This window comes from Rousettus aegyptiacus, unplaced genomic scaffold (genome assembly GCF_014176215.1).
Source record: "Rousettus aegyptiacus isolate mRouAeg1 unplaced genomic scaffold, mRouAeg1.p scaffold_m13_p_2, whole genome shotgun sequence".
Taxonomy (NCBI): Eukaryota; Metazoa; Chordata; class Mammalia; order Chiroptera; family Pteropodidae; genus Rousettus; species Rousettus aegyptiacus.
This window is the reverse complement of record NW_023416295.1, coordinates 166038269-166051495: the sequence shown is the minus strand read 5'-3', so window position 1 is coordinate 166051495 and position 13227 is coordinate 166038269. Positions and strand designations below refer to the sequence as shown.

Sequence of the window (13227 nt, the reverse complement as noted above, 5' to 3'; positions counted from 1 at the left end):
GGTTGGTCACCCTGTGTGTGAGGCTGCATGTGGGTACATGATAATTTCATATTGGTTAAAGCCAGGACCTACACATCATTAGACATGGTATTTTCATTCATATGATATGAATATGCTATATTTATTTGCAATTAACCAATATGAATCTCTTAGCGAATGTGCATGCTGGGAGGGGTACAGATTTGCATAATGGAAGAGGTAAAATTAAGGGTCAGATGTGGATAGGGAAATACGTTAATACCTGAACTACAGGAATATGTCCATGCAACACAGCAAAAGTCAGAGCCGTCCAATGGCGGGTCTCAGGGTGGACGGATGGATATTTATGAGGAGTACTGACAACCTATAAACAAATCGAAGTTATTTTCAATATGTGACCTTCATAATACTTAGACTAGCAAATCCGACCTGTCTGTGGCTGGGCATGTGGGCTAGAGGCGAACAGGAGGACATCCTGGAAGGCGCCTTGGGAAATGGTGGCGGAGAGGGGCCGCGAAGAACAAGGACTCCTTTGCCTCTCATCCGAAGGGAAGTAAGCGGATGACTTCGGGCCACCTCTGTGGTGCCCTGGAGGAGCGGTGCTGGCGGCTCCAGTACGCCGGCTCACCTGCCTGCCTCCTCTTCCTGCTTAAGGAAGGGTGGTGGTTCTGAGAATGACAAGGCGTCGGGGAGCGTGAGATGCCACTGACGTTAATCACACCCACACCTTCAGGAGGAATTCTCAGCGGTGGCAAACTCCGGGCAAGGGGAGGGCTGGTTCAAGCTTTCGAGACAGGGAAGATCATCACCCATCTGATGGAGGAATGTCACCATCTGGTCACGGCTGACCCCACACTGTCCTCGTTTCACTCTTCCATTGGCTTCCTGGTTGACAAGGACCCTCACGCTACTGGAAATGAGGAACAAAAGCCTGCCCTGGACGCACCATGAATGAGCAATCTGATATTGGTCTTTTGATATGGGGGCCTCAAAACACCCCAGGCCAAGAGAGAGGCGTCAGGGCAGCTGACGGTTGGGGTCCTGCAGGACTGGCACCCACACGTGGCTTTTCTTTCAAACATTCCTGGGGCCAAATAAATAACCACGACGCCTATTTAATTCAGAGTAGTTGAGTTCACTCATCACCCGCAGGGGGAAGGCCTTGAGCTAGGTCTGCACAGTGCCTGGGGATTCATAACAGGGGGAGGAAAATCCCCAATACTTGAAACTTGTAAGATCCATAGTGGTTCTGGATCCAAAACCATGTCTCTTGCCTGCTTTCCTCAGATGAATATAAAACTCACTTAAACAAACGAACAAACAAAAACCCCTAAAAAAAAACCCAAACCAAATAAATCCACAGCACTAAAACTATAAGAACGTCTAATTTTGAACTAAAACGGTTTTCCAAGGTCCTGAGTTAGGGTTGCAGCATGCCGATCTTTCCAGCCTCCAAGGGTGCCAATACCTGGCTGTCGGAGATCGTGGGTCTTAAGACAGCGTAGAACATGGCAAAAAGTGTGATTGCAACTATTACAACCCTTGATGTGTACGTGGGGGAGCCAGTATTAATGGAGTCCCAAACGTATGCCAGGTAGTCTCTGTACTGATTTCTTCCAACAGCTCTCTGAGATGGGTGTGATTATCCTCTCACTTTGCAGATGGGGACACCGAGGCTCAGAAAGTTTAAACTACTTGTCTAAGCACAAAAGCAAGTTACTAAAATGTGGCAGTTTCGGAATTTGAACCCCAGTGTCAAACTCTAGAGCTTGTGGGGATGTGCTTTCCACTCGACCACACTGCCTCAAGAAAGCTTTGTGATTAGCTTTAAGCCCTGGGGCTCGAACTCAGCCAACCAGGAGAGCCAATCAGGATGTGATGGGGGAGGGGACGGCCCAGGGGCCAGGGGCGGGCTTTGCCACTAGGCAGAGGGAAGGGGCTGATGGCTCAGGAGAGTTCTCTCTGCCCTGAACCCAGAAGGAATGGATTGGCAGTAAGAATCGGGAACTTGGTACAGTTGAGCCAAGGAGAAGGCGGTCTTCTTTGTAGAGCGGTTAGTTGTTTTGAAGTGAAAATATACATGCGCAGTTTGGTTGGGCTGGGGCCTGGGGATGGAGGAACTCCATCAGCTGGTCTGCCCGATTTGCTGGACCGAGCGCTCTCTCGGCCATGGCTCTCTGAAGTAAAAAGCCCCCCTCTCTTTGCTCGCCTTCCCCTGGGAACTGCCAGGCAGAGGGGCCCTGCAGCCCGCTGCACCCCTCACCTCCACATTCAGGTCAGCTCCGGCATCCAGCAGCATCTGAACCATTGCCTCGTCCCCACGGACGCAGGCGTACATCAGGGGGGTCATGCCCTGCGGTGAGTTAAAAACCAGAGAATGAAGAAGGTTTACCAGGTGACTGTGTCACTGGACGAGAACAAAAGGACAATCTCACTTCTGTGTAGAAGGCTATGCTTGTTGTCCAAAGCCAGCATGAAACAAATAAACAGCCCCAGGACACATATGGCCACAATCCTTCGTAGTTTGAAAACCAAAATGGAGGCAAGAAGGGAGCATAAATTGCCTCTTTTTTTTTTTTGCATTTATCTTGGGAGGATTTTCATTAGTCTGTCTTAGGGTGCAACAGACCTAAGAGTGTTTGCTAAAATAAGTGGCTGCTTTCAACTTAAAGCTCTTAGGAACTTTCTGGATTCTGCAACACCAGCCCCTAAGCTATCCAACTGAAAGATACTGTTTCCTTGACATTTTCTCTTTTGCAATATAACAAGTGTCATCTTTATATGAGCTGCCGGACAGTGTCAAGGGAAATTGGATGCCTCTGAGCATATCCTACCTCCCATCACTGACACCTGGCTTGACATTATCCTTTACAAGCAAAAGGCAAGCGAAGAAGGAATCGCTTTCAGAAATTCCATATTTTCCCATAACTCCTGCTTATTACAAAGTACCACAAGCAACAGAAGGAAAGGGTGGAATTTTCAATAAACAGTGTTGCAAAGGCAGCTGTTTGGCAGAATGTTCAAGTTAGAGCTTTATCACATACCATACACCAAAAAAAAAACCATTTCTAGTTTGATTAAAGATATAGAGAAAAAATTAAAACCACAAAAGACTTCTGGACATAAATCACAAAAGAAAACCGTTACGGCATTGAGGAGATAAAATTAAAAACATTACAAGCAAAATTAAGAGGTAAGCCATATTTGTTCATTATAATAAAGGGTTATATGACTAAAATGTAAAGAGGTCTTCTAAGAAAAAAAGAAAGATAGGAAAGCTCCAATGAAAAACAGGTAAAAGATAAGTAAATAGGGAATAAATATAGTTGGAGGTTGTGTATAGGAAAGAAAGCCTCCGAGAAAGTAATTCGAGATTAAAAAAACCTTAACTTTGATGTGTCTGAGCCACTATTTCTATTTTTAAGAATCTCCCTAATGAAATAAACACAGATTTGAACAAAGACTTGCTTAAGTTTATGTAGCTCAGCATTATTGATATAAGTAATTAGAAACAAACTAAATATCCAACAACTGAGGCGTGGTTAACTGAAAAAATAACACGAGCATTTTAAGTCGCTTTTAATAAAGCGGTTAAAAATAGTCGATGATATTACAAAGTACCTTTATGTAAAATATTGAAAAAAACCCCAAGTGTAACGAATCCCTGTTTTTAAAAAATAAAATTAACTGCGTGCGTGCGTGTGCGTGTCAGGGCTCCTTGGCGTTGCTTGAGAAAGTTACCAGCTGCTGCCTCTTCCCTGAGCCTCACATTGCAAACTGTTCTCGTTTGCTCGCTCGTTGACATCTTCACCCACAGGGGGCGTCTCCCTGATTAGAAGATCCACCAGGCTCTCACTGTACCTCCAGGTCAGGGGCTTGCGGGACAGCTGCCTCTCTCTGAGGTGCCTCCTAGGGTCCTCCAGAATGACTATGGTGTATCTTAAACATACTCTGAAAGTTTGGTGAATGTCTGCCTGGACTTGTGTTGGCAGTAGCAGACAGGCAGGCAGAGAACTAATTTTAACCATGCTGGAAAAAAAAAAAAAAACTTGAAGGACAGATACTAAATATAAATAACGGTTATCTGGGTGATGGCATTATTTCCCTTCTGGAATAGGCCTATTTTTTTCTCTATTTTCCACTTCAGCTGCAATAATCATGTGCCACTTCTATAAAGATGAATAAGAGTATTTTTATAAGATATTTAAAAAAAAATCACCCTAAATCACCAGTAGGGGGAGCCTCTGTCCAGTGCCTTCTGTTTCCACCCCGCGATGGGGCAGAGCCCATGGTGAAGGGGTGGGGGAGCCTTTTCAGACACTCAGAGCACCCTGTACCTGTTCGCTCATGGTGTTGATCCCATCGGGCCCCAGGAGGGACACCGCTTGCTTCACCAGGTCTGTCCGCCCACAGTTCAGCATCCGGAAACCCAGGTCCTGCTTAAACTTGGCTTCGATGGCCACTGCGTCCAGCTTCCGGGAAGCGAAGAAGCAGTCGTCGGCCCTAAGGAAGGAGGAGATGGTGAGCTGGGTGCAGCCGCTTCCCCAGGGACTGGTCCTGGAAGGCCACAGGAGTTAGGAAGCACCAGGAGACTATGCATTTGCTTTTTATGTCCACGGCTTCTTCTTAGACTCCAGTTAAAATGGGGGCGTCTTGATCCTTTGCCCTTGATAAGGGCCGCTGCCTCTCCCTTGTGCTCCCACAGCATACTGAGCTAAGTATAATGATGGCTATTATTTACTGAATGTTTACTAGGGGCTAGGCTGTACTCTTTACATGAATTAATTTGTTTAATCCTCATGCAATCCCGAGAGGTAAGTACTATCATTACCCCACTTTTAACCATGAGGATACAGGCACCGATAAGTGGTGAAGCTGGGGTGTGAACCGAGGCAGCCTGTGGAGAGCCGGATTGGGTATCTACCATGTCACCCTGTCCCCCCATCACAGTGCATACTATTTGCCTCTCTCCTTGCCTGACTTCCTCTCCAGGCTGGGAACTTCCGAGAGAAGAGAGCTTGTCTAGTGTGTCTCTGTGCTCCAGTGCCCGGTGACAGACACACAGCACATGGAGATGTTAAAAAACATTAGCTGAATGGACGAAGAGTAGGTGGATTCTCTGCATTCGCAGCAGAACCACGGCAGAGAGCTGGCACGACGGAATGAGAGCACAAATGGTAAGGTGCATCGGAACCCAGCCGGCTGGGCAAGGATGGGGAGGAGAATCGATGGATTCAAGAAGGTGTTACAAACTGTGCTTGTAAAGGATGTTACTTCCTTCTCACGGTGAACTGATCAGTTATTACATCAATTCACCAAGCATTCATTGAGCACCTGTTTGGGACAAGCTCTGCCCTAGGTGCTGAAGACACAAACCTAAATATGTCATTGTCCCAGCCCTGGGGGGCCCACTGCCCAGAGGGGGAGAGGGCACAGGCACTGCTCATTATGATCCCAGGTGGCAAATGCGATGATTGAGGGATCAGAGACATGCACCCAACAGAGCCTGGATCATACAGTAAGGCTTCCTGGGGGAGGTGACCCCTGAGCTGTGTCTTAAATAAGGAGATAAGAGGGACTGGGTGGCAGAAGATGTGAGGGTCACCCAAATAGGAGGCACTAGGAATTTGCTTCTGGCCACCAGGGGGCGCTGATGCAGTGAAGACGGAGTGCAGAGAACCGAGCCCTGAAGCTTGATGTTGACAGGGGTCTAACCTGCATGCACACTTTAGGACCTGTGTGTCAAGCCAGGCTCCAAGCGCCTATGCGTATGAGAGCCCTGGGAGGAACTATGAAAGGCATTTAGGGGCCCCACAGTTGACCAGGACCCTGGACTCAAGGATTAAGACCTTTTCACAGCAGATGGACTGGCCAAGACCACTCCACGGCAGTTGGAAGACTCTTCTGGAAACCTGAGATCTCCCCCAGGAGTCGAGGAAGCCTGGGGGACTCTGACCACGGCATCAGGTGTCCAAGGTGTGAACTTCTGGGGGCGTACAAGGAGGTTGTGCCATAGGGCCCAGTTCACAGGTCTTCGGACTTGGGACTCTCATAGCTAGGGCTCCAGATTTAGCAAATATTGCATGAGGCAAACTTGTATGAAAACATAATTCTTTGTTTCTCTGAAATTGAAATTCAACTTTTTTTTTTTTTTTTAATAATCTGGGAATGGGCAGAACCACTTGCCATGATCTGAAAAGGACATGAGAAGAGACCACGGATCCCACTGAAGGGTAGACAGCACCTGTCTCCAGGGGAAGAGGGGAGATCCTTGGAATGGCGGCAGGTTTCATCTGAAGAACCTACGTCCCCTACAGTATAGTTAAGGAAGAAGCTTCAGGTCAAATGAACAGGACAGAGAGAAGAGCATGAGAGCGACAAGCGAAGTCCTGGGGCATATATCACAGGGGCCCCCCGAGAGGGAAAGGAGGGGTCTGGTCTGTATATGGTACACTAAAGTGTCTGGAGCCTGTATTGGGGGTGTGCGTGCAAATCGCAGGGAGGTCTCGGATTCGACTGAGCGTAAGGAAGACTTTTCTTCTCACAGACGACTATCTGATTCCGGAAGAGTTTGCTTTGTGAAATGGAGGGCCTCCTTCTGGGAGCAAAGAGTTGTCGTCCTCACTGAGTTTGCAACTTCCTCTTTCCCGTCTGCTCTCCTCCGTGCTGGACTGAGTCTTCAAAAGAAGCATTTTTTTTTCCCCTTGAAATTTACTTAAGCTAAATTTCACATGACTGGGTAAATGTTACTGAGCACCTACTGTGTGTGGGCGCCATGCAAGGGGGCTAGGAGAGGGAGACACAGACCCCACCTCAAGTTCATTGAGCTCCCAGGCTGCTAATCCAATAATTCCAAGGGCATCAGAAGTGTTTACCGGCGACGGAAGTCCTTGATTTTAATTAGAAAGAGACAAATGGCAAGAAGATGACTGTGGCTAAGATGATGGTAATAATCGTTATTATAGGAAGCTGACATTTATTGAATACTTACGATGGAAATCTAAGCTTTTCCCATGTATTAATTCATATGATCGTCACAAGCCAATGATGTAGGTGTGATTGGGGGCCCCGTTCCAGAGGTGAGGACACCGCTTACGTCACAGAGCCCCAAAGCAGGGAGCCAGGATTTTACCCCGGTGATCTGCCTGGCACTTCCCTGTCACACTGGCGTGCCCACGCATGCAACTGCCTGCTCAGGCGCATCTCTTGGATTATCTCCTGGACCCTCAAATGTATAGCATGTCCCAACTTTTTATTCACAGGTCTACTTCCTACCCTCCAAACTTGTCGCCCCGCCACCCGATCTCCATAAATGGCACCACTGTCTACCCAGGTGCTCAGGCCGGAACCTTCTCTCATGCCCACGTCCATTCCATAAGCTGTCGATTCTGCCACCTAAATCCCCAATTCCAAATCCATCCACTTCTCTCCACCTCCGCCGTCCAGACCCTGGTCCCAAACATCAGCATCTTTTGCCTAGGCTATTGCAGCAGCCTTCTAGCTGGTCTTCCTGCCATCATTCTTCTCTGCATCCAAACCATCTATGCAAGGGAGGAGGAAGCTTGAAACATAACGAGGACCGTGTGATGCCCCTGCTTAAAACCCTTCGGTGCCTTTGCATGTATTCAGAAGAGGCTCCAGCTCCCCACGCACGGCCTACAGGGCCCTGCCCTGCCCTCCAACACCTTCCTTCCTCCCTAGCTCTGCACCAGAAACTCCCCCACTCTGTCCCCTCGACAGGCCAAGGTCTATCCTGACTTGAGGACTTTACTCCTGCTGCTCCTTCTCCTTGGAATGCCCTTGCGCTGGCTCTATGCAGGGCTGGCTCCTTCTCACTCAAGTATGAGTTCGAATGTCAAGTCCCAAGGAGGCCTTCTCTGACCAGTGCCTCTAAGGGAGGGAAGGCAACTCTCCTTCTTTACACGCCCCGCCTCCAGGCCAGTTTCATCCTTCCCCCAGCACCTTTCACTGTTCACGAAGATTTTATTTATTAATTTTACTTTTTAAAAAAGTTTGCCTTTTCAGCGAGGATGCCAGCTTCCGGCGGGCAGGACCACACCTGTCTTGCCTTCTCTGTCTTATACGCCCGAAGCACACGGTATGAACTGATAGGTGAGCCATATACCACCCACTTTTCATTCTGGAGGCCCTAGGAAATGTCTGTTTATCAAGGATCCCTCAGTCATACCAGCAAGTAATGGTTCTGGTCACTGAATTTTACCAGCCAAGGCAGGCAAGGGAACAAAAGCAGGTAAGAAACATTCTCCATAAAGGCCTGTGAAAAAATAGCTGGCTGTTCAACAGGGTTTGTTAGAATATTGAAATCTGCAATATCTTAATTCCTGCAGTATTCCTCTAAGCATGACTCAGAGCTCCATTTACCCTTTCTGGAAACTATCTGAAGGTTCTGCCACTGAAGACCAACAGGTCCCCTATGGCCAGGACAAATATGCAGGCCTCCTAAGTGTAGGGCTTGTTTATTCAGAAATCTATTAAGCCGGCCACCTGGGGCTTCATCAGAAAGTGATCAACTTGGTGCTTTACCTTCCAGTGGCTTTCAGTGATGCTGTAAAAAAATCTGATCAATTTAAGTAAGAGGTCAGCTACCGAGGTGGTCAATTTCTCTGATTTCTCAAGGGTCACTGGCCCCAAGAGACGGGCTCAAATGGCTTCTTGCCAGTTCATGTACAAGACTTCAGAAAGATGTTTTCCAGGAGGCCTGCAGGCCTGAGCGCAGCAAAGGCATTGCCTTTTCTGCCTGGGAAGGAGGTGGTGCTGAGGCGGGGAGCTGATGCATTCTGCTGATCTCCAGATGCACTCGGATGACAATTGAAAGCTGGTGAAGCCTTGGACACATTTCATTCATTTATTGATTTTTAAAGCGAGCATGATCTCTGGTTCCCAGCTCTGCTCTTCAGCTGCTATGTGATCTTGGGGCAGTTACTTAACCTTTTTCGTTGTTCAGTTTTCTCATCTGTAAAATGAGTTTAGTCATAATACCTTCCTCCTAGGATTCTCGGTGTGGATTAAATGAGATAATCCATGTACACTGCTTAGAAGAGTGTAGAGCTTGGCACACAGCTCTCATTAAATGTTAGAGATTTCATATCATAATCATTACTATAAATTACAAAGCAAGGTGCGGACTGTTTGCAGACAGTACATTCTATTTGGAAAAACCAAATACAGAGACACAGAGACTAGAGAACGTTGCAGTCAAAGCGCTTCTCAAGATCCCAGATTAGACACCATCTAAGTCTGCCCCCCTATCCAGCACGGTTCTGCAAGCAGACTAAGTGACGACAGAGGCTGGGGAGGGAGGGGGGAATGGGCATCGTGCTTGATGGAAGCAGTTTCTGGAACAGCCCAATATGGAAGACGTGGCAGAGCTGCTCAGGGTGCTGTGGGCCTGCCCGGCCAGGCTTCCACCCCTCTTTCCTCCTCCATTCCCAGGACCCATCCTGACCTGACTGGCACTAGCAGGAAACCGGCAGCTCCCAGGTCCCCCGAGTGTTGACTTCGGAGCAGCTCTGGGACCCGCATCCCCAGGGCGTGGGCTCGGAAGCCAGACTGCCTGGGTTCATTGCTTGGCTCTGGCCCCCACTAACTGGGAAGCTCTGTGCAGGTTACTTCATCTCATTTAGTCTTCTCTCATGTAAAATGGAGACACTAACATCACATGCTTTACTTATTTAAGGACGACTTAGCACGTACCGTGTACCAGGGATATTATAAACTTTTTATGAATATAAACATTTAATTTTCACAGTAACCCTATGAAGAAGGCATTATTAGTAACCTATTTCACACTTAAGAAAAACGGGGCACAGCATTTTTAATTAAATTGGTCACACAGCTAATAAATTAGGAGTCAGGATTTGAACTGAGGCCGTCTGGCTCCAGAGTCTGTCCCAGGGCTTGGTGGTGTGCTGGCAATTTCTGGGCTTCCCAAGGGATCCCTCAGGCATGACTCCGGGATCTGTAGCTCACACCATGTCCTCCCTCATCAGTGATGAAAAGGCCACCCTTTAACGCATGCTCATTCTACGCTACGTGCTCGAGTTCCACCACTTCAAGTGGTTCTCTCCTCAAACGAGCTGTTGCCGTTGCTGTTTTATTCCCATTCTGCCAGCAAGGAAACCGAGACTTGGGTCTGAGCGTCCGACACAAAGCCCGGGCACCCCGGAGCAGACAGGGCCTAGCACTCAAGACCAGAGCGCACACCCTCTGTTTTGGCTTTTTACTTGCTGCCTCAGACAGGTAATCTAACCTCTCTGAGCCTCTGTTTCCCCATCTGCAAAACAAGGATGACAAGAGTGGCACTTACTGTCTGTATCTGAGATGGGGATTGAAGGAGATAACTCATTTGAATCACTCAGCACAGTGTGTGATAATAATTGCCCAATACATGAAACGCATACTCATTACTATGCCATTATTTTCTAATTGTAGGTCCTCTTCCCAGGGATTTAATCAGGCCATCTGGAAGTCCCTCCCTCCCCCCATCTTCCAACCATACAGCCCTTCAGTCCCTGAGTGGGTCTTCCTTGTCCCTAGGCTCTGCTAGAGCCCGGCCCCTCTGAGCCCAGCCCTCACGACAGCCTCTCTCTCGCTTGCTGGCCTTGTGAGAGCGCTGCTGTTTCTCTCGAGGCTTCTGCCTTCCCTTTCCACGTGTTTCTGTTCTCACTCATCGGGGTCTCACCAGCAGGCTGGCAGCCTGGGGCACAGTAAGTTCCAAGGCCCCTCTCAGAGGCAGTAGCCTGGGATCTCCTGGGGGATGCAATGCTCTGTCCTGCTGACAAGGAGGATGCCTGCGTCCACCACCATCACAGGACTGTCGCAGGGGTGCCTATGAGAGAACGCAGCCCCACTCTGCTGCCTGAGCCCCACGACCCATGATTCAGTTTACCATATGGCTCCCAAGGCCGGTGGGTAGATCGGTTGCCCTGGGACAGAGCAAAGATATTAGCAATAATTAGAGAAATATAAGCATGTACAGTTTCCCTAATACCATAGTTAATATAATAGTAATAACTTACACTTATCGATAATAGGCTAAGCATTTCCCATGTGACAGCCCACTTCATCCTTAAAACAACCCCGTGGACCGGGCCTCCTCTCTTCATTTTACAGATGAGAAATCTGAGGCATGGAGGTTTCGTCACTTGCCCAAGGTCACACAGTTCAGAGGTGGTAGGGTTGGCATTCAACCCAGGCGGTCTGACTCCTGAGCCTATACTCACGACTTGTTTATACCCTTACAGGAACCCCAGAAGGCACGTCTCAGCATCCCCCTTTCACAGACAAGGGAACAGGGCCAGAGAGAGGTAAGCGCGTCGTCCTAAAGCCACTGGGCCCCTTCTCCCTCCCCTGGACCTGTCTCATCTCAAAGTCCAGGCTTAAGTAAGACTTGGCTTTGCGTGTGTTCCCACCCTCTCTCCTAGCCCGATGCCAGAGAACCCAACATTATCAAATGCCTGCTGTGTGTCACACACTGGGGACGCACAGAGGCCAACGGGATGAGATGTCTGCCCCGGAGAAACCCAGAGGCTAGCTAAGGGAAGTGCCACGATTGCTTCGTTCCCACACACGCATCCACTGAGTGCCAGCTGCAGGCCAGGCACCGGGTTAGGGGCTGGGTCCCGCGTCGAGTGAGCCAGACAGGGGCCCTGCCCTCCCAGGCTGTCAGGGAGGAGGATATTAAGCAAGCTGTTTGGCTACCTAGGTGACTACGTAATTGAAAATGCAGGTGCCTCGGGGAGAAAAATGAGCATACAACACTAACTCAAAATAGTAATTAAGGATCAAGCTGCCAGCCTCTCACGTCTGTCTGTAGGCACACCGGAGAGATTTATGATATCCAGGAGCAGACGACAATGCCGACTCCACTTATCTGCATACTCAGGAACTCACTGAAGGGTGGCGGGAAAAACTATCGATGCCGAAGTAGTTGCCAACACAGCACGCTTCCTTGCAGGATAACCTTGGGCACGTCACCCCATCTTTCTCTAGGCTCCCACTTCCTCACCCGTAAAATGGGAGAGCAGGACCATGTGCTCAGGTTTTTGTGACGAAGGATGAGATGATGTATATGAATGTATTCTTGCTGGAGGAGCTCGGAGGCTAAGGGAAGTGCCATGATCCACTGAGAGCCATCTGGAGGCCAGGTACTGGGTTAGGGGCTGGGGTCTGGCATGGAGTGAGCCAGACAGGGTCCCTGCCCTCCCAGGCTGTTCAAATGTGGACATGAACCTAAGGAGTGTGGGATGCGTGATGCTGGCATAGACTCTGACATTCTAGAAGATGTGGACCTATATCAGTCATTTGAAATGTAGGAGAAACATTACAGGCAGCTAACGCCCCGACTACCTCTTCAGAAACTTGGGGCGATGTGTTGGCTACGAAACAACACCTGCTCCTCTTGGGCAAACCGCGATTCACTGGTATGGCTGACTGGAGTATGCAGTTAAAAAGGATTCTGAGCCATGTCTCGACTTAGCCAGGAAAGAGGAACCCTACAGACCAGGGCCTGCAGGGCAGTGCTGAAAGCAACTGGCAAGGTGGGAAGGAACAGGGCTAATGGCTTTAAGTCATGGCTGTACCTCTCATTAGCTGTGTGGCTTTGGATAGATCACATTTCCACTAACAGCCTTGGTTTCCTTATCTATAAAGTGGGGGTGTTAGGCTAGTCAAGCTCCTGGGGCCTCCAAACATGGACGTTCTCTGAGTTTATCACATGCTCTCTGTTGCTCACGCACCAGTATTTACCATGCAACAGCTTTTCTCCCTGACTCCATCCCAACATCTTAGTTCCTCTGTTTTTGCTCTTATTTCATACCAACGCTTATTACTGTGACAAAGAGGATCGCCTAGGAGAGAAACGTGGGCAATGAGTGTTAACTGTGCCCAGCATCCATTCTCCACGCCTTCCTTGCAGTAATACAGAACTGCCTGCCCTCGTGGAGTTTTGGCTGGGCACATGGCTGTCTAGCTCGAGATGACATTCCTCAGAAATTAGAAAAAGCAGCATTTCTGATCAAGGCACACTGAGTGCTTCCATACTCAAAATACTTCACTGGTTTAATAATAATAATAATAGCAAACATATATAGCATTTATTATGTGCCAGGAACTATTCTAATTATATATGTGTGTGTGTGTATTTTATACACACATGCGTACATGTACATCACCTATACATATTTGGGAATGAGTATACACACGCACACGCTCAATTCACATTTATGA

The 13227-nt window shown here is 48.5% G+C and overlaps 1 protein-coding gene across 3 annotated transcripts in view; it reads right to left on the bottom strand.

Moving 5' to 3' along the window:
- Positions 1-13227, bottom strand: part of BTBD11 (BTB domain containing 11) — a 256972-nt gene that overhangs the window by 32343 nt on the left and 211402 nt on the right. For 2 of the 3 annotated variants that reach the window (XM_016148052.2, XM_016148062.2), the window contains 3 exons: positions 4317-4482; positions 2243-2332; positions 242-343 (listed from right to left, as the gene is read on the bottom strand). In XM_016148052.2, the coding sequence (XP_016003538.1) occupies positions 242-343; positions 2243-2332; positions 4317-4482 (358 nt within the window). The remainder of the gene's footprint in view (positions 1-241; positions 344-2242; positions 2333-4316; positions 4483-13227) is intronic. The other variant, XM_016148053.2, reaches the window with a different exon arrangement.